General features: G+C 48.8%; 1 protein-coding gene and 1 non-coding gene across 3 annotated transcripts in view; both read right to left on the reverse strand.

Annotated features, from left to right (window-relative positions):
• The window catches only part of CCDC136 (coiled-coil domain containing 136), a 34,905-nt gene extending 28,322 nt beyond the window's left edge, over positions 1 to 6,583 (reverse strand). The window contains exons 1-3 of one of the 2 annotated variants that reach the window (XM_006146849.3): positions 6,481 to 6,583; positions 4,048 to 4,305; positions 3,887 to 3,961 (exon numbers count right to left, since the gene is read on the reverse strand). In XM_006146849.3, coding sequence (XP_006146911.1) covers positions 3,887 to 3,961; positions 4,048 to 4,305; positions 6,481 to 6,496 — 349 coding nt within the window. In that variant the 5' untranslated portion in view covers positions 6,497 to 6,583. The remainder of the gene's footprint in view (positions 1 to 3,886; positions 3,962 to 4,047; positions 4,306 to 6,480) is intronic. The other variant, XM_006146847.3, reaches the window with a different exon arrangement.
• A 12,829-nt stretch (positions 6,584 to 19,412) lies between these two features.
• On the reverse strand, positions 19,413 to 19,484 carry TRNAP-AGG (transfer RNA proline (anticodon AGG)). Its single transcript has one exon. It is a non-coding gene; the product is annotated as a tRNA-Pro (tRNA).
• Between the last annotated feature and the right edge of the window lie 3,191 nt (positions 19,485 to 22,675).

A 22,675-nucleotide genomic window follows, 5' to 3' on the forward strand; every position in this document is an offset into this window, starting at 1 on the left:
TCAGACTACTGTCATCATCTGAACTCCGACCTCCCATTTCCTCTTCAATACCCAGCCAAACAGGCTTCTGTTTGCCCTGAAATCTCTCAGGATGCTCCATCTTGCTAAATCCCATGGCCGTCTTGCTAGACTTACCCACTTTTTTTTTTTTTTTTTTTTTTTTTTTGCTATAGGGCATGTAAGGGAGAGATAGAAGGAAAATGAGAAGTCACTCCCCGGGGGTACAGTCATGCCTTAATCCTTTCTCCTTTAGTATTCTCACAGGATTTTGGGCACACACACACATGTGCCTGGTTTGATTCTGAAGCTGCAGGGTCTGGTACTGAACTGTGCAGACTGCTGTGTGGGATCCAGCTGCCTTACCCTCCAACACCAAATGCTGACCTGAGTTACCAACTTTTAACAAGGTAGTTTAACATGTCTTCTAAGCACTTCCTGCTCTGGACTTCCAGGGCACAGCAGGCTTTAGTTCTTACTGCCTTGGTCTCTCTTGTTCACTTCTACTACCACTCTGGACCTCTAAAGACTGGAGTGTCTCTGGGACTGGACCCTTTTCTCTCCTCTTCTGGTATCTCTCCACGTGATTACCTGTGATCTCTCATGGATTCTAATGTGTCTTATGTGCTGTTGACTCCCAAATATGTATCTCCAGCCTTGATTTCTCCCCTGGTTCTAGATTCATGTATCCAACTGCCTCTTGAACCTGTCTGTTTGTATGCCCATAGCCATTTCAAACTCAACAGACTGAAACATGTCTCAAAAGGCTGCTCTAATCCCCAGGCTTACATCTTGCCAAGTTTTCTCTGCACCAATAAATGACACCACCATCCATCCAGTTTCCCAAGGTGAAGGCATCTCTTAAGCCTCTCTGATCCCCTCATCAGCAAATCCTGAGGGCTACACCTTTAAAATATATTCTGCATCATCTCCATGTTTCCTGTCCTATCCCACAGGACCACCATCTCTTGGCTGGTCTGTGGTAACCGGCTGACAGGGCTATTTCGACTTCCTTCTCTTCACCCAGTTTCCACACAGTGGCCCAAGTGCTATTTTATTTTACTTTTAGATTTTTGCCATAGGGTGTGTGTGCTCACCTGAAACAGGAACAGTCAGAGGGAAAGTGAGAAATCGCCCTCCAGGGAGGATGGCATGCCATAATCCCTCCTCTTCCATCTTCCTCCTGGGATTTCAGGCATGCATCACACATGTCTGACGTGATTTTCTTTCAATTTTTCTTTTTTCTTTTTTTGTGAGAGATTTTTGCTATATGGAGCATACACTCGCCAGAGAGACAGAAAGCAAGAAAATATCCCCACTTGGGAGATGGCCATGCCTCAATCCCTTCTCCTCCATTCTCCTCTCGGGATTTTGGGCATGTACACACATACACCTGGCATGACTTTCAAGCTATTGGGTCTGGGACTTGAACTGTGGTTGGCCACATGGGAGTCCAGTGACATAACCATTATGCCATCTGCTGGTCCCGTGGTATGATTTTCAAGCCGCCAGGTCTGGGACTCAAACCATGGTTGGCCATGTGGGAGTCCAGTGTCTTAATGTCATCTTCTGGCCTCCAAGTATTCTTTTAAAAATGTGAAGCAGATCAGCGCTGGCTAAGACCCTCCCATGGTTTTCCACTGCATGTAATGAAGGCCAAGTTTCTCAGCTGGCCTACAAGACCCACTGTAGTTTGGCCTCTCCCTGCCGCTCAGCACTTTCTCTTACCGGGGTCCTCCATGTATGCTTTGCTCCAGCCACAGTGGCCTTTGTTCTGTCCCTCAAACACTGGAAGCTCATGCTCATCTCTGGGTCTTTGCATTTAGTGTTCCTTCTGCCTGGTGTACTCTTTACTCAGGTCTCAAAATGGCTGGATCCTTTTCATTATTCAGGTTTTAGCTTAAATGTCATCTTCGTGGGCCAGCCCTGTGGCCTAGTGGTTAAGGGAGCTGGATCCCATGTGCTCAACCACATAGTTTAAATCCTGGACCTGGTGCCTTGAAAACATGGCATGCCGGCATATAACAGGATGAAGAAATACAAGGGATTGCAGCATGACCATGCCTCACTAGGGGGTGTTTTCCCCCTCTCCCTCTCTTTTTCTCTCTGCCAACATATCCTCTGGCAAAATTTTTTTTTTTTTGGGGGGGAGAGGTTTTTGCTATAGGGCGCGTGCACTCGCAAGACAGAGAGACAGAGAGACAGAAAGTGGGAAATCACCCCCCGGGGGGGTGGACACACTGCAATCCCTCGTCCCCCATTCTCCTCTTGGGATCTTAGGCACGCACGCATATGTGCCCGGCGTGAGTTTTAAGCCACCAGGTCCAGGACACGAACTGCAGTCGACTACATGGGAGTCCAGCAACATAGCCATTACACTAACTGCTGGTCCCTCCTCTGGCAAATTTTTAAAAACTCATCTTCTCAAAGATTTTTTTTTCCTAACTACCCTAACGAAAATAAAATCCCATCTTATCACCCTTTTTTTTAAGTGCCAGAGGACATGTGTGCTCACCAGAGAGAGAGAAGAAAGCGACCCGCAATGGGGGCATGGTCATACTGTAAGCCCTTCTCAATTCTTCCATCTAGTATGTCTTTCAAGCCACCAGAGCTGGGATTTGAACTGTAGTCAGTCATGGGAAATTTGGCTCCTTTATCCACTAAAGAACTGCCCTCCTATCTCCTGTCTATATATCATATTATTATTCTGCATTCATAGTTCTTATAGCACTTGAACTCATGTTCCTTCTTAGTTTATTTTCCGTCTTTTCCAATTAGAACGTACTCTTCATTAGAGGAGAGATTTGATCTGTCTCACTCATTAGTGGGCCTCCACGTACAAAAGTACTCAATAAATAGTCTATAGACAAGTGAATAATTCCCATTTTACAGACAAGAAACGAGTCTCAGGAAGACCAAGGTAACTTGCCCATCAATCAAGTCAAAGAGATTATCCTATACAGCACCATCAATAGGTAACTTTCCATTTGGGCGTCTGTTAAATTTTTCCCCCTGAGAATGATCAAACATGAATAATAAAAAAAGTAACTTGCCCAAGATCCCCAAATGTGTTAAGTGGCATCTGCCTTTCCTTACATCTGTTTCTCTCTTCCTCTCCCTCTTACACCTTCCCTTGTTCCTCTCCAGGCCTGCTTCCAGGTCTTCCTAATTTTTTTTTTTTCCATTTATACTTTTCCTCTGGCTTGATCTCAGTTCTCCCTGGAGAGTCCCTGATGTTTTCTAGGGCAGCTGCCCTAAACCTTCTAGAAGCCCACAGAAGTCACAAAAGCTACCTCTTTATTTGGTGGTGCAGTGGAATGTGGGACACTGCCTTGCTGCTTTCCAGAGTCAAAGGGACGTGGGTGTTGGAAGAAAGGGGTTTGGGATCCATAAGCTCAGGTCCTAGGGAGCCTGAGAAGCACGCTCATCTGCTTCCCTTAAAAGATGCAGAGTCCTTTCCAGTCACTTCTCCTGGGCTCACTGCTCTTTCCCAGAGTGCCCGTGGAGGGACTGGAAAAAGGAATCTGGCTTGGAATTCAACCCTGATCACCTACCCCAGGCACTGACCTGGAGCACAACGGACAGGGGTGTGATATGAAGAAGGCTGATGGAGGGGAAAAGGAAGATGTTAAGCAGAGATGGAAGTGGTGAGCTGGAAGGGGAGAGAGGGGAGGGGAGGACAGATGAGCAGGTACAGATGCAAAGAAAGGATCCTGGGAAAAGAAGCAAATAAAGAGATGAACAGAGGAAGTAAGGGTGAGAGCAGTAGAGAAACACGAGGTGGAAGTACTGAAGTAGGTTATTTTTGTCTGACCAGGCAAAAACCTCAGAAGGTGCTTGGGTGGCACTTGGCTGGCCACCTCCCTCCCGTCTAAGCGCAGGGAGTTACCTTGGAGTTGCTGGATCTGCTTGGTGAATACCTCTGCCTGCTGGGCGCTGGCCAGCCGCTCGTCCTCCAGGAGCCCTGAGGTGAGAGGGGTGTGGCGTCAGGCTCAGACCTGGGGTGCACAGAGCCTGGGGCCAGCGCCTGGCCCTGTTCCACATGCTCACCCTGCAGCTCCAGGGAGTCATCCTCATGCTGCCCTGCCAGCTCCCGGGTCTCCTCCAGCTCAGCCACCAGCTGTAGCACCTGAGCCCTCAGCTCCTCCAACTCTGTCTCCGTGAGACTCAGGCCCCGGTGTTTGCTGACCGACAGGGAGCCCACACCGCCTCCTTTCTGCACGTGTTCGTCGTCTTCTTCTGCCTCTTCCTCCTCCTCCTCTTCCTCCTCTTCTTCCTCCTCATAGAGAGCTGGGAGTAACACCTCCCCTAGGAGAGATAACCATCCCATCAGGAGTCACTGTCAGCTTTCTCTCTCTCTCTTTTGAGAGAGAGATTTTTTGCTATAGGACACATGCACTCACCGGAGAGACAGAGAAACAGAAAGCAAGAAATCACACCCCCCACCCCAGGGGGGATGGCCACGCCACAATCTTCCTCCTTCATTCTCCTCTCATGATTTTAGGCACGCACACACATGCGCCCAGTGTGAGCTTTAAGCCGCTGGGTCCAGGACCAAACTGTAGTCAACTACGTGGGAGTCCAGCAACGTAACCATTACGCCACCTGCTGGTCCCCACTGCCAACTTCCTTTCTACAGTCCTTCCAAGGCCCTCAAACTCACCATTCCAGGCAGAGATGGTATAATGGTTCTGTCTGGTGCTCCCCCCACCCCCACCCACAGCGCCCTAGAGCGGAACCTCAAGATGAGTCCTCAGGTGTGAGGGTCAAGTTTGGAGGCAGCCCCTCCCCTGCCAGGCCCTTGCTGGGCAAATACGGCACTTGGTGGCCTCCTATTACTGTCTTTGGGCAAACGGAGCAGCCCAGCACTGGCTCAGCCTTGTGAAGCTTACATAAGGACACCTGGTTCTTTTAGTCTGGTTTCTGCGTGGTAAGACAAGCAGTCAAGAAAGGTTTCAGGTACTAGGTGCATCTTTAGGCCAAACAGGGCGGGAGTTACCATCTGGGGATCTACAAATTTGGAGCAGCTGGTGGTGGGGTGATTAAAGCAGCTGGATCCCACATGGCCAACTATGTGGTTAGAGTCCCGGACCCTGCAGCTTGAGAAACGTGCTCAAGAGGAGGGAGGCATAGAGAAGAGGGGATCGTAGCTCCAATAGGAGCTACCTGGGGCATAAGGCTGTCCAAGAGGGACCCCAAAAGGAGGGAGTGGTGGAGAAGAAACTGCAGTGTGGCCATCCCCCCCACAGTGGAGGGAGTGTTCTCATTTTCCTTTCTCCCTTCTATCTTTGTCTCTCTCTCTCTTTCTCTCTGATGAGCATGTGTACCCTCTAGCATATTTAAAAAAAAGAAAGTTAAAAAAATTATCCAGGTGGCTTGTGAGAAATTAGTCTTTCCATAAAAGAAAGCATTGCCTGTCAGTGGGTAGAGAAAAACATCTGAACAAAACGATTCTAAATGTTTCACTGGACAAACACTGGGGCCTTTCAGATGTATATATTCAAATACCTTTCTGAAATTTTCCACACCTTGCTTTTCCCTGCAGGGCATCACGAGGACTCTCTCCAACCTGAGCATGATGAGGGCCCCCTCCCCTTTTCTGCTGATGATGAGGTGGTTCTCAGGGGAAACCCTAGGTTGTACTTGTGTGTAAAAGAAAGCCTGTCATTTTAGTGCATTAAAAAACTGGGGTTTCGTGCTGGTCCCCAGGTTCTGGTTGGTGAGCACCCCCTCCTTTACTGCAATGCAGTTCCTGTAAATAGCAAATCTCATTTAGATGGTGACTATTGGCTTTGGTTTAAAATTCTCCATCTCTGGTCTTACTTTCTCTAATATCTGCAGCCCAAGGTTCATCTGGGACCCCTCGTGTCATCTGTCAGCCTTGTGGGAACAGGCTTGCCCATGCTGAATGTGCAGAGGGCCCTGAGGACACTTCACAGAAAGTCCTAGAAAACAGGCCAGCATCCTACCATCTGCCAAGTCACGTGGGTATGGCAGGGGTACATGTGTGTCAGGAGACTGGCCTTCTCACCTGCCCCTCCCAGGTGCTCTTTTTCAGGCAAGGTGATATCTAGTGGCCTCCATTCGAAGTTAGCGTGGCCACCCTTCTCAGAAACACAACTCATATGCCCACTTTCTTGCTTTGTAAAATAAGAGACAGCTTGGGATCTGGGTCAGCTGGCAGTGAGGACAAACCCCCTGCTGACAGGCTGCTTCAAAGCTCTGTCCCTTGAGGCCTCTCTCTCTGGCAGCTTCCCCGGGACACACAACCTGGTGAGCAGGGTGATTAGGACCCAAAGACGGATGCACCCTGAACTTTCTTCAAAGCCTGAGCCCTGGGGTGGGCTGGAGCTCTGACCTAATCAGGAGGGGCTGAGGTGAGCAAAGGGAAGGGCTATATCCTGCCTCAGAGGGAGGGAGGAGGAGGGAAGGGGACTGGGGGAACAGAGAAAGGGGGAGAAAGAAACATTTGGGGAAACTCACCTTCCATAGCCTGCATCCCCCGCCGTTCCAGGGACCCCCAGCGTTGGCCTTTCTTCCGCTCACAGCTCTCAGTCACCTCATAGGAGCCCAAAGTGGTTACGGTGGGTCCTGCGAGCAGAAAGAAGAGGGACCGTGGGATGCCAGAGGCGGCTGGGATGCAGGGGGGAAGGGGAACATGCCTTCCAGCCCAAGGAGCCCTGGGATTCTAACGCCCGTGGAGGGCCTGACTCACTGCTTAGCTCCAAGACTCCTCTCCCTTGGTCACCTTTCACCCTCCACCTGCAGGGACCCCAACCTCCTCAGCACCCCCTGTTCCAGGCTGTTACAGGTCCCTCTGCTCTGCACAGACGGAAAGAGGGTGTGTGTATATTTAGCCCAGGGGCAAGGGAGGAGATGGGCAAGGATGGAAGACAGAGGGCAGGAGCCAGTGAAGAGGCTGAAAGGGGGAGGAGGCCTGTAGAAGGGGAGGAAGGTGATGGGGGAGGTGGGAAGGAGTTCTGGGTTACGGCCGCCCCTCCCCTCCCACTGCCTCAGTGGACCTCGCCCACCCCACCCTCGCCCCGCGTTCAGGAGCCTTCGGGGTGGAGGGGTGCAGGGTCTGGAGTCCCCGAGGGCTGGAGAGCCGAGGAGAGAGCCCTGGGAAGGAGCTGCCGGGGACGATGCGGCCGATGTGGGAAGCCCCAGGCCGGAAATATGGAGCCCGGGCCCGGGCGGAGGCCAGGATGGAGGGAGGAAGACTTGGGGCAGAGAGGTGGGGAGCGGTGGAGGCAGGGAGGGCCTGGGAGTCTGGAGGGAGGAGGGCGGCAGAAGCGGGTGGGGAAGGGAAGGAGGGGGGCCGAGGGGGCGGGGCCTGGCCCGGCCACCTGCCGCCGCCGCCCGGAAGCCCTCCCTGCATCCAGTCTCCCTGACGGGGCCCGGCGGGCGCAGGAGAATCAGCGCGTCCCCAGATACCCCGAGGGAACGCGGAGAAGAGCCGGTGCCGACAGCCGGTGGGAGCTACTCTGGGCATGCATAAGGCTGCCGAAGGGGGAGCGATGAGATCCACTGGTTCTGGAGGCGGGTCACCCCGGGGTCGCCGTGCGTGAGGACCCCTCTGTTCCCGGTGTCAGGGTCCAGTCCCGCTCAGGGATGGTGCGGAAAAAGACAAGGATGGACTGTTTCCTCCAAACGCGCGCACACGCACTTCCCCCCTCTCCTACCCGGCGGGCCGGCGCCCCCACCTCCGCGGTCAGCGGTCAGCGAGGACACGGACTAGTGTTGCCAGCCTGCCCCGGAGGCGAGAGGGCGGGAAGAGGGAAGTCCAGGCCCGGTGTGTGAACTATGAGGCGCCGCTCTTTCCGCTTCCCGCGCACCTCACCAAGCCAGAGCCAGGGCCCCCCATAGGAAGCTTCCCTCTTCTGTGATCCCACGCAGATTCCAGTGCCCGAGAATCCCCTCCGACGGCACCACCTTCCCCCTTGGCCCACGCCCAGTGGTCTGCGAGCCTCTCCCCACTGTAGCTGCTGGGAGTGGGCCCTGCTGATCTTTGCTCTCCTGGACGGGAGATATGGAAGCCCAAAGAGCTAATTTCAATCCTTCATTTAGTCATTCATTCATTCCTAGAATATCTGCCAGGTGCAAGGTCTTGACAAGGCAGTTCTAGCAGAGCTCGGCCAGGACAGAAGTGGGAATGCTTTGGGAACCTGGGTTTCCCGGCACATCCAGAAAGGTGTTGGGAGACTAGGAGTCAGGGCACGCGCCAGGGCACACGCCAACCCCTTCTCCTGCACATCTACTCTCAAGGTCATGGACATATTGTCTTTATTGACCCGCCAGGGGCTCCCAGGTTCACAAGCCTGCCATTTGCCACAGGAATGAAGCCCTTCTTTGTCTAGATGTCCCCACGTAGCCTTCAACCTAACACCCCATCCATCCCCATTAGATGTCCCTCTGCCCTGCCCTGCCCTGTCCTGCCTTTCTGTGGTGCACACGTCACTCTGGGTGGTCAGGGTTCTTCTGTCTGTCTCGTTTCTTGGAGGTGAGGAAGGAGGATCTGAGTTATCTTTGTGTTGCTGGCATCTACAAAGAACCTGACTCAGAGAAAAATTGAGTAAAGGTAAATAACCCAACCACATAGGTAATGCTCGCTTTCAGACTTAAAGGTTTGATTTCACGCGGTAGAGTTAATGTTGCCTGTTCACGACACACTCGCCTGCACGTCTATCTCCTCTTCTCTTCTCTCTCTCCTCCCCCCTTCCCTCCCTTCCTCCCTCCCTCCCTCCCCTCCAGCCTGGAGCTCCAAGATTTCATTTGCTCCCCAGACACAGGGTTCCACTCCGATCCGTGGCCAAGGTGACCCAGTCACGGGGAAGAGCTGTGCACAGGCTCACCCAGACCCCTCTGCAGAGCCAGCTTCGGCAGAGCCACCTGCGGTGCCAGATCCGTCCAGCCTCGGGGAGCAGGATAGTTGTCAGGAATGGTGGGAAAGAGCTGGCACTGGGGGTCTGGGGGACTTAGCTCCAGAGACCGACAGAGACTAATTCTGTAAGCCCCGTGTTCGTCCTTTCCGGGCCTTAGTTCTGCCTACGTGGCAGGGTCAAGGGGGCAGCTGGCCTTGCCTGCCAACCTCTTGGCGGATGGAGGAAGGGACAGGGAGGAAGTTGTCCGTTTTGACAATCAGGGATCCAATCTCCTCAGGGAGCTCTGACCCTGAGTATTAGGACTAATCTCCCCCTGCTTCTGGGTGCAGGTCACCATTCATCCTTGGTTTAGGGAACACATGAGGTAAACCTGAGCTCATCGCTTCTCAGGAACCAAACCTGAGCAGACGCCAGCCAAACCAGCGCTGGGTTAGGGATGGGTGTGAAGTTAGGGGACCGGAGGAAAGAATTTAGGAGGAATGGGGGAGGCGGAAGGCCAGGAGTGGTGGGCTTGTCAGCCAGGTGATCAGCTTAGGGGATGATCTGAATTAATCCGTGTAATCTGTGGACTCAGGACGCAGCCTTCCTCCTAATCCCATCCCAGAAGATCATCCTCTCCGGGGGCTGATGTAGCCATTTATCCCCCTTTACCCTTATTTCTAAATGCCTAGCTCCTTTCACCAAAAGACAAAAATATGCTTATCTAAAACATGTAGAAAAACACAGCACAGAGGAAAAAACAAACACCCATGCGTGCACACACCACCCAAATCCAACAACCATTGCATCTTGACTGAGAGGTAGTCTTCTATTGATGGCTTTTTGGTTTTATGTTCATTTTTTTGTTTTGCTACAGGGTGTGTACTCTCACCAGAGGTGGGGGGAGTGAGAAATCACCCCCTGGGGGATGGTCACCCTTCTCTGTTCTCCTTTCGGAACTTTGGGCATGCATGCACACACACCTGGTATATTTTTCAAGTCACTAGGTCTGGGACTTGAACCATTCACTTGGCCATGTAGGATCCAACCACCTTAACCACCACACCAGCAACTGCCCCTGGCTTTACAATTTGATATATGCAATACATAATTTGATTTATGTGATTCAGAGATCTATATAAATGGTGTTATATTGTACATAAATTTTCCCCCTCAAAATATGTTTTAACATTTATTCATGTTATTTCTTCTTCTTCTCCTCCTCCTCCTCCTCTTCTTCTTCTTCTTTTCTTCTTCTTTTGGAGAGGTTTTTGCTATAGGGCACATGCACTTGCCAGAAAGATAGAGAGAGACAGAGAGACAGAAAGTGAGAAATCACCCCCCGGGGGGATGGTCACGCTGCAATCCCTTCTCCTCCATTCTCTTCTCGGGATCTTGGGCACGCACGCACACATGCCCAGCATGAGTTTAAGCCACTGGGTCCAGGACTCGAACCATGGTCAACTACATGGGAGTCGAGAGACATAGCCATTACGCCAGCTGCTGGTCCCATTTATCCATGTTATTTCACATCGCTCCAGTTCATGAGTTTTAACTGCCAAACACTTTCATTGCTTGACTATGCACCATTTAGTTATCGATACATCTGCTTACAGTCTAATCAGTGAGAAATAAGAGGACATCCAGACATAGCCAAATTTATTGGAGTTTTATTGATTAAGCCAGCAGCATGTGGGAGGACTCATGGCTCTCAAAACCCCACAGCCCCGAGTAAAAAAACAGGGTGCTTATATAGGCAAAAATCACAATCAATTCTGGGTTGATATGGTGATTGCAATGGAAACTGAGAGGGTGAAGAGGAAAGGGAGTGGGGTTCCCATGCGAAAGCAGGTTAATTTTTTCTTTTTTTTCAAAAGATTTATTTTATTTAACTGTTTATTTATTTATTTATTTTAATGTGACCAGAGAGGGATAGAGAGAAAGAGAGAGAGAGAAAGTAAGCTGCCAGGTCCAGGATTCAAACTGCAGTAGGTCATGTGGGAGTCCAGCACCCTTAATTACCACGCCACCTGCTGGCCCCAACAGGTTGATTATTTCTAAGGGCATTCTCTGGACGTTTGTTTAATGGTCCCCATGGCTCTGGGTGAGGGTCTGGTGATTGGTGATTCCATTGCCAAAGAACAGCTACACAGAAAGGTTTTGGCTACTTAGCAAAGACAGCGAAACTATTAATTACTCTATTTACTCTGGGCAAAAGGAGGAAGCAAGTCTAACATAAAGTTCAATGATGGAGGTGCTTCTTCTTCTCTGCTAATGGCCATTTAGGCTGTTTCCAGTTTGCCGTGTTAAAGACAAGCTGTGGTTGGGAACCAGCAGTTAGCTTAATGGCTATGTCGCTGGATTCCCACGTAGTCGACCGTGGAATGCATCCTGGACCTGGTGGCTTAGAACTCACGCCGGGTGCGTGTGCATGCATGCCCAAGATCCCGAGAGGAGAATGGAGAAGGGATTGCGGCGTGGCTATCCCCCCGGAGGGGTGATTTCTCACTTTCGGTCTCTATGACTGTCTCTGTCTGTCTGGCGAGCGCACGCGCCCTACAGTAAAAACCTCTCAAAAAAAAAAAAAAACAACAAAAAAAAACAAGCTGTGGTCCAACCAGTGGTGTGGAGGTTAGGGCCACTGGCTCCCACATGGCTGAGTGGTTTGAATCCCGGACCTGGTGACTTCATAAACAAGCTGGGTGCATGTGCTAGTGTACCCCAAGTCCTGAGAGGAGAATGGAGAGATTGTGGTTTGGTTTTCCTTCCTGGGGTTACTTTCTCATCTCCCCCTCTCCTGTCAATCTCCAGGAAGTACAAATGACGTCTAGCAAATTAAAAAGCAAAACCAAAAACTAACATGCTGCAATGGACAGACCTGTGAATATCTCGTTAGCATACGTGTAGCAGATGCCTAGAGCAGGTACCCAGAAGCAGATCTCCTGGGTCACAGAGTAGGAGCAGCTGAAACTTCATAGCTGTTGCCAAATCACTTTAGACAGTATTAGACCAATTTACATCCCCAACAATAGCTGTATTTATTTATCTTGTTTATCCCCTGCCCCCATTGACTTAAACGTTGCATGTTCTCTTTCTACTCTCACAGTGATGACCTCTGTACTTATTTTCTTTTTTTTTAAAGAATTATTTTATTTGACTTTATTTATTTTAATTTGACCACGGAGGGACAGAGAGAGAGTGAGAGCAAGAGAAGAGAGAGAGGGGGAAAGTGAGAAAGCTAGCCTCCAGGTCCGGGACTCAAACCGTGGTCGGCCACGTGGGAGTCCATGCCCTTAACCACCATGCCACCTGCTAGCTCCAGACCTCTTTATATACTTTCTAAACGTTTTTGCTTATGCCTACAACGGAATGAAAATCAACAAGCTTTCCCTTACAACGTACCAATTTGGGTTTTCCTTTCCCACAAACTCCCATATTTCGATTTCTATCTAATATTAGTTTCGCTCTTTCCAGCCCATTTAAGTTTTACCATCATCATCATCATTGTCTCAAAGCTGGTTTACATTTCCCAATATTGGGGCCAACAGATAGCATGTGGGGCACTGGACTCCCACATGGCTGACCACCGTTTAACCCAGGGGCTTAAGGATCATGGCGGGCACATGTGCATGTGTGCTCCAAAACCCGGAAAATGGAAGATAAGGGATGGCAGCGTGGCCATCTCCTGTGTGTGTGTGATTTCTCACTTTTCTTCTCTCTGTCTCTCTCTGGTGAGTGCACATGTCTTATGGCAAAACACCAAAACAAAACAAAACAAAACAAATTCCCAACCTAGTTGTAAATTTCTCTGCTCACATTTCATCTTGCATCCCACTCCTTTCTTCTTAGTTTAGTTTCCTTTTATAAAGCATATCCTTCTGCGGTATTTCAGTGAAAATGTTTGGTAAGCATTCTAAGCCTTTGTCCTAAATGTCTGTATTTCACACCCTTTAAATGGAAATTTAGTGGGTACAGAATTCTAGTCTACAGTTATTTTTCCCATGTTCCTCCTTCCCTCACCACTTATTTTATTTTATTTTTTTAGAAGTATTTTATTTAACTTTTATTTATTATTATCATTATTATTTTCCAGTTTGATCAGAGAGAGACAGAGAGAGAGAGAAGAAGAAGTGAGAAAGCAAGCCACCAGGTCTGAGACTTGAATTGTGGTCGGCCATGTGGGAGTCCAGCGCCTTTAACCACCATGCCACTTGCCGGTCCCACCACTTACTTTACTAAAACATAAACTTGGGTCATCAGGTGGCATAGTAGTTAAGGCACTGGACTCCCACATGATGGACCACAGTTCAATTCCTGGACCCGGTGGCTTGAAACTTATGCTGGGAATGTGTGCATGTGTGCCCAAAATCCTGAGAGGAGAATGGAAGAGAAGGGATTGCATCATGGCCGTCCCCCTGGGAGGTGATTTCTCACTCTGTTTCTCCGGCAAGCACATTTAACCTATAACAAAGATCTCTCTCTCTAAAATAAATAAACTTAAACTTTTTAAAGTTTATTTCTTTCTAGAGAGTGGTGAGAGTACCTCCAACAGGATCTCCACACAGTGATCCACCTCAGTCTCAGCTGGCCTTGATCAGGGGCATATGCATGTGTGTCCAGCATATTCCAGGATGTCCCAGGTTGTGAGCCCAGGACCTTACCACTGCACCACCTCGCTGCTCTCTGGGCCTTTTTTTTTTTTTTGGAGAGGTTTTTGCTATAGGGTGCATGCACTTGCCAGACAGACAGAGAGACAGAAAGCGAGAAATCACCCCCCAGGGGGGATGGCCACGCCACAATCCCTTCTCCTCCACTCTCCTCTCAGGATCTTGGGCATGCATGCACATGCAACTGGTGTGAGTTTTAAGCCACCGGGTCCGGGACGCGAACCGCAGTCGACTACATGGGAGTTCAGTGACATAGACACTACACTAACTGCTGGTCCCTGTTTTCTACAATCTTTTGTTGCTACTAAGAAGTCAGCTGTCATTATATTACGTTGGCAGAAAAGTCATGACTATTTTTCTGTTTTTTCTATGCAAAAATGAGTCATGACTTTTCTGACGAGATCCATTAATTGTTATCTTTGTAGGCAAAGAGGCATTTTCCTTTCCTTTTTTTAGTCCATTAATCCTTTCATGAAACATTTACCCAGCCCCCACAGATAGTCGCCGCAGAATCTTCACTCCTTCAACTCTCTCAGGCCTCGTGGCCTTCGCAGCCCCCTGACTGTCTTCATTCTGTGCTTGCGTTCCTTTCACTGTTTTCTTGAGGTCTTTTTCTTCTCAGATAAGCCATGTCTTGCAAGCCTATGTTTGGGTTCAGTTTTCTTGTACATCTTGGCTAGTTCTTCCCGAATTTCTGTCTCAGGCACTGTTGCCTTCTCAGAGCGAAGGGCATCAGGGATCGTTTTCCTCGGATGTAGTTGGTTGGTCACGAACTTCCTGACAGGATAGTTACAGTATCATTCATGATGGCAGTCAGTCCCCAGGCAGCCAAAGAGGAACGGCATTTTTCTTTCTTGCTGCTTTTAAGATTTCTCTTTCTCTTCACTATTCTGCATTTTCACCACAGTGTTTGTGAGTCCTCCAGTGTAAGAATCTTGTCTTTCTTCCATCTTAGAAAATTCTCAGCTATTACCTATTGTAATATTACATTCCCCCTCGTTCTCTTGATCTCTCGTAGGAACTCTTATTAGATATATATTTGTCTCATTCTTTTCTCATAATTTTGTTAACTATTCTTTCGTATTTTCGATCATCACTTTTCTACCTTTTTATATATTTTGAGTTATTTCATCAGCTCTATCTTCCAGCATCTTTTCTTCATCAAAGTCTACTCCCCTATTTAATGTCTTGGTAAGTCTGTATTTTTTATTTGCGAGAGGGCATATGTGCTTGCCAGAGAGAGAGAGAGAGGAGGGAGAAAACACCTCCCCCAGTGGAATACGGCCACATCACAATCCCTTCTCCTCCATTTCTCCACCCTGTCTAGATTTGGAGCACATACTCACAATGTGCCTGGTGAGGCTGCCAGGGCTAGGAGTCAGACTGCATGGTTGGCCATGTGGGCGCCATCTCCCTTAACTGCTACTAGCTCATCGGGTTGCCTCCGAGTCTTTCATTTCAGTGGTACATCTTTCTTTTATTAATGTTTCTCTTGTTTTTCTCCCTCGGTAATCTGCCTGTCTCTCATTGTGCCCTATTTTAATTATAGTTTACTTTCTTGTCTTTAATCTTCAACATTTTTAAGTATACTTATAGTACAGTGTTGTTCATATTCTAATAGAGCAGCAGTTCCTGGAGTGCTCTCTAGGTGTGTCTGATGACTCTTCCTTGTCTACATTCAAAATATTTTATTGTGAACTCTTCTACAGGAGGTTTTGCTTTTGTTTGGTCACAGTCCCATAGGCCCTGGGTTATAAAACATTCTTTGTTTAAAAAAAAAGTTTATCTTATTTCTTTCTTCTTCTTGGAGAGGTGGGGTTTTTTTGTTGTTTTTTGTTTTGTTTTGTTTTGTTTTTCCTAGCTATAGGGTATGTGCACTCACTAGAAAGAGAGAGAGAGACAGAGAGAGAGAAAGTGAGAGATCACCCCCCGGGGGGATGGCCACACCACAATCCCTTCTCCTCTATTCTCCTCTCAGGATCTTGGGCACGCACACACACATGCCCGGCGTGAGTTTAAGCCACTGGGTCCGGGACTTGAACCATGGTCAACTACATGGGAGTCCAGTGACATAGCCAGTACGCCAACTACTGGTGTCTCTTATTTATTTCTTCAAGATAGGCAGAGAGAGAGCCTACAACAGGGTCCTGACACTGCAATAAACCCCTAGTCACAGTCAACCCCAAATCATGGGCATACACCTATGCAGCATACTCAGGGAGGTCTCTGGAAGCTAACTGAGAACCTTCCCATGTGGGTCAGCCTCTCAGAGCATTGTTTGACCACCGTATTGCCTGCTAGTCCCTGAAAGCATTCTTTTTTCTCTTTATTTATTACAGTGTATGTGCATACACATGAAAGAGAGAGAGAGATGAGCACCTCTGCAAGGTTTGGTCACACTGTGATCCTCCTCCTCCTCCAGCCCATCAGATCTTGGGCATTCATGAGTACCCATCATGTTTCAGGTTGACTGGAGCCAGAGATTTGAATCACATTTGCCACATGGGATCAGCTTTTTTTGAGCAGCACATTACTGTTGCACCACAAAGCTGGCTCCTCTGAAAACATTTTTTAAAATCTTCTTGGGGTGACCAAATAACCTAGTGATTAAGTGCCGAGAGGCCCACTCAGCTGAATATGTTTTTCTGAGTGGAGGGCTGTGGGTTAGAAATAAACATAAAAAACAAAAACACACAAAGACATAAAGAAAAGTGAGGTTGGGGTGGGCCCAACTTCTCTGATGGAGAAAGCCTGACCTGACCCAACCTCAGGTTTATTATTTTATGGGGCAGAAAATGGAGGAAGAGGAAATGGAATGCAAAAACAGTTGTTTTCAGATGTTAATCATCTGATTATGCGAAAATGACTGGCGCCATTCGGTTTCTTCTGATCTTTTTGGGGGAAATCTGAATAACACCTATGGCTTCCTTAGACAGATACTGCTTTGCAGTATTGGCAGTTAGCATATTGGTATTTTAATGCTTTCATAGCTATGCAAATGAAGCTTACAACATTTCTGCATATGTCTGAAGAGCATCATGTTTGTTCAGAAAGGCCGCTCTCCACAATTAAGGGAGCTAGATTCCTTGTGGTCAACTGTAGTTTGAATCCCAGTGCTGGTAGCTTGAAAAACACACTGGGCACATGTGTATGCATGCCCCAAATCTCTACAGGATGGAAAAGTGGAGAAGAGACTGTGTCATGGGACAAGCAGTTAGCATAATGGCTATGTCGCTGGACTCCCATGTAGTCGACCACGGTTCGAGTCCCGGACCCGGTGGCTTAAACTCATGCCAGGTGTGTGTGCGTGCGTGCCCAAGATCCCAAGAGGAGAATGGAGGAGAAGGGATTGTGGCATGGCCATCCCCTCTGGGGGGGGGGATCTCTCACTTTCTATCTCTCTGTCTCTGTCTTTCCGGCGAGCGCATGTGCCCTATAGCAAAAGCCTCTCAAAAAAAAAAAAAAAAAAAGAGAGAGAGAGATTGTGTCATAAACATGTCCCATTGGGGAGTGCTTTTTCTCTCTTCTCTCTCTTTCTGTCTCTCTGTCTCTTTGCTTCTCTCTGACAAATACATGTGCCCTCTGGCAATTAAAAAAAATTTTTTAAAGAGGTTTTTGTTACAGGGTGCATGCACTCTCTGGAGAGACAGAAAGCAAGAAATTACCCCCCAGCGAGGATGGCCACACTGCAATCCCTTCTCTATTCTCCTCTCCAGATTTTGGTATGCACAAACATGCACGCAGTCTGAATTTTAAGTCACTGGGTCTGGGACTTGGACCACAGTTGACTGTGTGGGAATCCAGTGATGTGAACACTACATCAATATGTTGGTCCCTAAAAAGTTTTTAAAACGGGCCAGCAGGTGGTGTGGTGGTTAAGGGCTCAACTCCCTCATAGCTGATGGTTTGAGTCCTGGACCTGGCGGCTTGCTTTCTTGCTTTCTCTCTCTCTCTCTCTCTCTCTCCCCCCCTCCTCCATCTCTGGTCAAATTAAAACAAAGATAAATAAATAAATAAAAGTTAAATAAAAAATAACTCTTTTATAAAAAAAAGCTTTTAAAGCAAACAAACAACAACTTCCTTCTTGCTAAGGTTTACAATGACCTCCTCTCCTTGGATCCAGCACCATGTACATGACAGATCCAGATACAACGCAAGCACTGGGTAGGTAGGACTTAACTTCTCAGGACTGACTTGTATTTCCACCCACTCTCTGCATCCTTCTACTATTAGATATTGTTTTGACTCCTCTTTTCGTGGGTAGATAGGGCTTTGATGTCCTGAACTTTATGCAAGGGTGCGGTTCTAGCTCCTGTCTCTGGGGTCTGAGACCACATATCCTCCAACTGGAGGCATAAAGCACAGCTCCAGGTCCCTAGGCATTTACCCATGGCTGATACCACAAGGCATCGTGACACTCTCCTCTACTTTTTATTTTGCTTTCCATTCCTTCTTGAATTCTGATATCTGGGAATCTCCTTTAAAAAAACAGTGTGTTTGTTCATATATGTATATATGTATATATATATATATAAGGAATATATATATACATATAAAAGGAATATATATATACACAAAAAAGGAATATATATATATACATATATGTGTGTGTATATGTGAGTGTATAGTCATGCTGAATCCTTTCTCCATTCTCAGGACTTTAGGCATGAATGCACATGTGCCCGGCATTTTTTTTTTTTGGAGAGATTTTTGCTATAGGGTGTGTACACTCACCAGAAAGACAGAGAGAGACAGAGAGACAGAAAGTGAGAAATCATCCCCCAGGGGGGATGGCCACACTGCAATCCCTTCTCCTCTGTTCTCCTCTCAGGATCTTGGGCACATAAGCCCACGTAAGCAAACGTGCCCAGCGTGAGTTTAAGCCACCGGATCCGGGACTCAAACCACAGTTGACTACATGGGAGTCCAGTGACATAGCCATTATGCTAACTGCTGAGCCCAACCCGGCATTTTTTTTTTTTTTTTTTTTTTTGGAGGATTTTCACTATAGGGCGCGTGCGCTCGCCAGACAGACAGAGAGAGACATAGAGACAGAAAGCGAGAAATCACCCCCCGGGGGGATGGTCACACCGCAATCCCTTCTCCTCCATTCTCCTCTTGGGATCTTGGGCACGCACGCACACGCGCCTGGTGTGAGTTTTAAGCCACCGGGTCCGGGACGTGAACCACGGTCGACTACATGGGAGTCCAGCGACATAGCCATTACGCTAAATGCTGGTTCCCAACCCGGCATGTTTTTCAAGCTGCTGGGTCTGGACTCATAGTTGGCCAATGGGCTCCAGCACCTTAACCTCCAGGCCACCTGCAGGCCCTACTTCTTTTCTTTAATGATACAGCACATGCATGCTCATGTGAAAGAGAAAAAAAGGGAGAGACACAGAGAGAGATGCATGTCCTCTAGTCATGCCACAGTCTCCTTCCTCTAGTCCTCCAGCCTGCTAGACTGTGGGCACTCACGGACATGCCCAGTGTGTTTCAGGCTGACTTGACCAGAGATTTGAACTCCGGCTTCCATGTGAGATCCAGCTTCTCTTTAATGGTGCATTGCCATTCTGCCACGGAGCTGGCCTCGTAATTTCTTTTTTAATTGACAGAGTGCACGTGTGTTCACAGTGAGAGAGAGCACCCTGATGGGGCGTGATCATGCTGCAAGATTCAGCCAGGTGCTGGGTCAGTCCTCTCCTGCAGTTTGGCCTCTATGGAAATGATGAGGAGCACAGAGGCCGTGGCTACTGGGGAGACTGACTGGCAGCTTGTCTTAGGGACCTTAGCCACACTCCATCTCTTTGCTTTCATCCTAGAAAAAAGAGGCAGTTTATGTGTATGTCAGTACAGGGGACAAACACACACACAGAAAGAAAAAACAGGGCTCGTCCGGGATTTGAACCCGGGACCTCTCGCACCCTAAGCGAGAATCATACCCCTAGACCAACGAGCCACTGGTAGTTACCTCTGCTTGGATGTGCCCTCCCTGCTACATCGGCAGCAGCAACAGCAGTTTGCGGTTCCTAGAAGTGGCCTCTCTCCTCCTCCTTTGGGCTGGCTCCCAGCCCAGACCGGCTGTACTCCAGCAGACCTCACTCCTGGGCTCTCTCCGGCTCCTCTCCAGCCTGCTGCAGAGCTGCACAGACAGCGCTCAGTTTGGGCTCCAGACAGTGCCTTGGGTCCCCCAAAACCAACTGGTTCTCCCCCAGGACCACCAAGTGGGTTCATGGAGGTGCTGCTGGGGCAGGGTGGAGGAGTGAAGCCCTGGGGCTGAGTGAGCCTGTCTGGGCTCTCCTGAACCCAGTTAAAAACCACCCTCTTTCTTTTTATTTGCTATAGGGTGTGTGTGCTTGCCAAGGAGAGAGAGAGGGAAAAAGAGAGAGAGAGGGAAAAAGAGAGAGAGAGAGAGAGAGAAATCATCTCTAGGGAGGATGGCCATGCCCCAGTCCCTCCTCCTCCATTCTCCTCAGAATTTTGGGCATGCACACACACGCTGTTATTTCTAAGCTGCTGGGTCCAGGACTTGAACCATGCAGTTGGCCATATGGGATCTAACTGCCTTAACCTCCCTGCCATTTTACCTCATGCTTAGAACACCTAAAATAAGTCTCCCAAAGCCAGTAGACTCTTAGGTGAGGACCAGAAGACTGTTCCAGCTCACCCACAGCTAGGCGACATTTGCTAAATCACTCAGTTTCTTCATCCATCAGCTGGGGAAGGTGACACCTGCCCTGTCTTCCCTAATTACCAGGGTGCTCATGACGATGAAGTGAGGTGACGTACTTTCTGGAAGCACTCTGCAAACCGTCAAGTGCTTCATAGACGAAAGAGGCTACGATGGCAACATGAGGTGGGGGAAGCACACACCAGGAAGCCACCATTAATGCCTATGTGGGCCAGGCAGTGCGTTCGGTGCCCTCCAGGTCTCGTGGAAGCTCATCACAACCTTGCAAGACCAGTGTCATGCCCATCCTAACAACGGGAAACTTCTAAAATTCAGCGGACACTTCACGTTTGTCTGAGTGCTTCAGCTTACCTAAATTCAGCTTATTCACATTTACTTGAATCAGAAGTCTGCTTTAAATGCAGTACACACTACTACCCAGACTTTCTAGAAAGCCGGAGATGGAGAATACAGCCTATGAATACCCCCACCTCCCACCCCAGCCTGCCCGTTCATCCTGCCCAGGAAGCACCTGCTAATGACCCAAGGCCCAAGGGTGACTTGAGTGGCACTCCTTCAGGGTGGGAGGTTCCTGAAAAAGAACAAGGGGGAAGATGATGCCTCTGGGCCTTGTAGGAGACCCTGGTGGGCTCTGCAGGCTCTCTTTTTTGTCTCTTTTGGACCTGAACCACGTCTATCACACCTCGGGACACTTGCTGGCTGGCTGTGAGCTGGGGACTCCATGGAGGTAGAGACCTGTCTTACTGTCTTTGGGCCTAACCTTGGTCCTTGGCAACTGTGCTAATCATGCAAACGATTCCCAAGTATTTCTGTGTGTGCAGCCTGTGGAAACACTTGACCAGACTCACCTCATTTCATTCTTACAACACAACCATCGTAGTCGCCGCTTAGCAAATAACCAAGGAGTAAATGAAAGAGTAAAAGAAAGACAATCTTGGGCCAATAGGTGGCACGGTGCTTAAGGAGCTGGATACTCCCAAATGGTCGACCACAGTTCAAGTCCTGAACCTGGTGGCTTGCTTTCTCACTTCCCTTCTCTCTATGTGTCTGTCTTTCTCTGGTCAATGAAACTAAATGAATGAATAAACAAAATTAAATACATAATTCTTAAAAAAAAAAAAGAAAGTCAATCTTAGGTGTGAGCCTAAGAAATCACTAGTGCCCACAGATATTCACATGAATCATCATTTAGCTTAAAGTAGAAACTGTGGGACCAGCAGTTAGCGGAATGGCTATGTTGCTGGACTTCCATGTAGTCAACTGCAGCTCGAGTCCCAGACCCGGTGGCTTAAACTCATGCCAGGCGCATGTGCATGTGTGCCCAAGATCCCAAGAGGAGAAAGGAGGAGAAGGGATTGTGGTGTGGCCATCCCCCCTGGAGGGGTCATTTCTCACTTTCTGTTTCTCTGTCTTTTTGGCGAGCACACATGCCCTATAGCAAAAAGCTCTCAAAAAAAAAAAAAAAAAAAGTGGAAACTGTATGTCTGTAGAAGCCCTCCTACCATTTATTCTTCTAAGCATGCTTCCTAATGAGCCAGACCCTCCTCTCTCTTTTTAAGTTTATCCATTGGAGCCAGTTGGTGGCATGGTGGTTGAGGCAGCTTAATCTAACATGGCTGGTTTGAGTCTTGACCCCGAAGGCTTGAAAAACATGCCGGGAACAGATGTGTGCATGCCATAATCCTGAGAGGAGAATAGAGAAGGGGGCTCATCCCCCTTGGGGGGTGACTTCTCACTTTCTCTCTCTCTCTTTCCTGTGAGCGCATGTGCCTTATAGGAAAAAAAAAAATTCCCATTTATTTCTTCCATGAGCGATAAAGACAGAGACAGAAACAGACAGCACCGCCAACAGGATCTTGACAGCACGGCTCCCCTCAGGCAGCCCCAGATCATGGGCACACCTGTGCCTGGCATCCCCAGGGAGGTCTCTGGATACAAACGTGGAACCCTCCCACGTGGGCCAGCCTTGAAGATGAGCCTGGCCTTTTACTGCTGAGCCATGACCCAGGCCCTGCAGTCCCTCTCCTGGGGAAGTGGGAAGAATGGCCTTCCTTCAGAGAATGGGTGGGCCCGCATTCCTTTGTACCCAGGGGATAAAGCTGTATTATTTCCATCCAAGAGTGTCTGGACCAGACAACTGGCTATGCTAACTCATCAGGGCCAGAGAGAAAGGCAGCAGCTCCTCTATTCTCAAACCGAAGGGACTTTTTTGGGTAGCTGTTCCCCAGCTTTAAACGGACTTATAAATAAAAGCACCCTCCACAAGTCATTCCATTACCTCACGCACATTCCCTAAATCGCTCCTCTGGGTGGGCGTGCCAGGGAGTGATGCTGCGCAAAGCTCAGGCTCCTGGGGGAACTTTGCTGAAAATGTTTCAGAGCTGAGACCAGGTCTGGCCCCCAGCCAGTGCCTCTCTCTGGGGGGGGGGGGGGGCTGCTGCAATTTAGGGGAGGATCCT

This window comes from Tupaia chinensis, unplaced genomic scaffold, assembly GCF_000334495.1.
Source record: "Tupaia chinensis unplaced genomic scaffold, TupChi_1.0 Scaffold000192_1, whole genome shotgun sequence".
Taxonomy (NCBI): domain Eukaryota; kingdom Metazoa; phylum Chordata; class Mammalia; order Scandentia; family Tupaiidae; genus Tupaia; species Tupaia belangeri.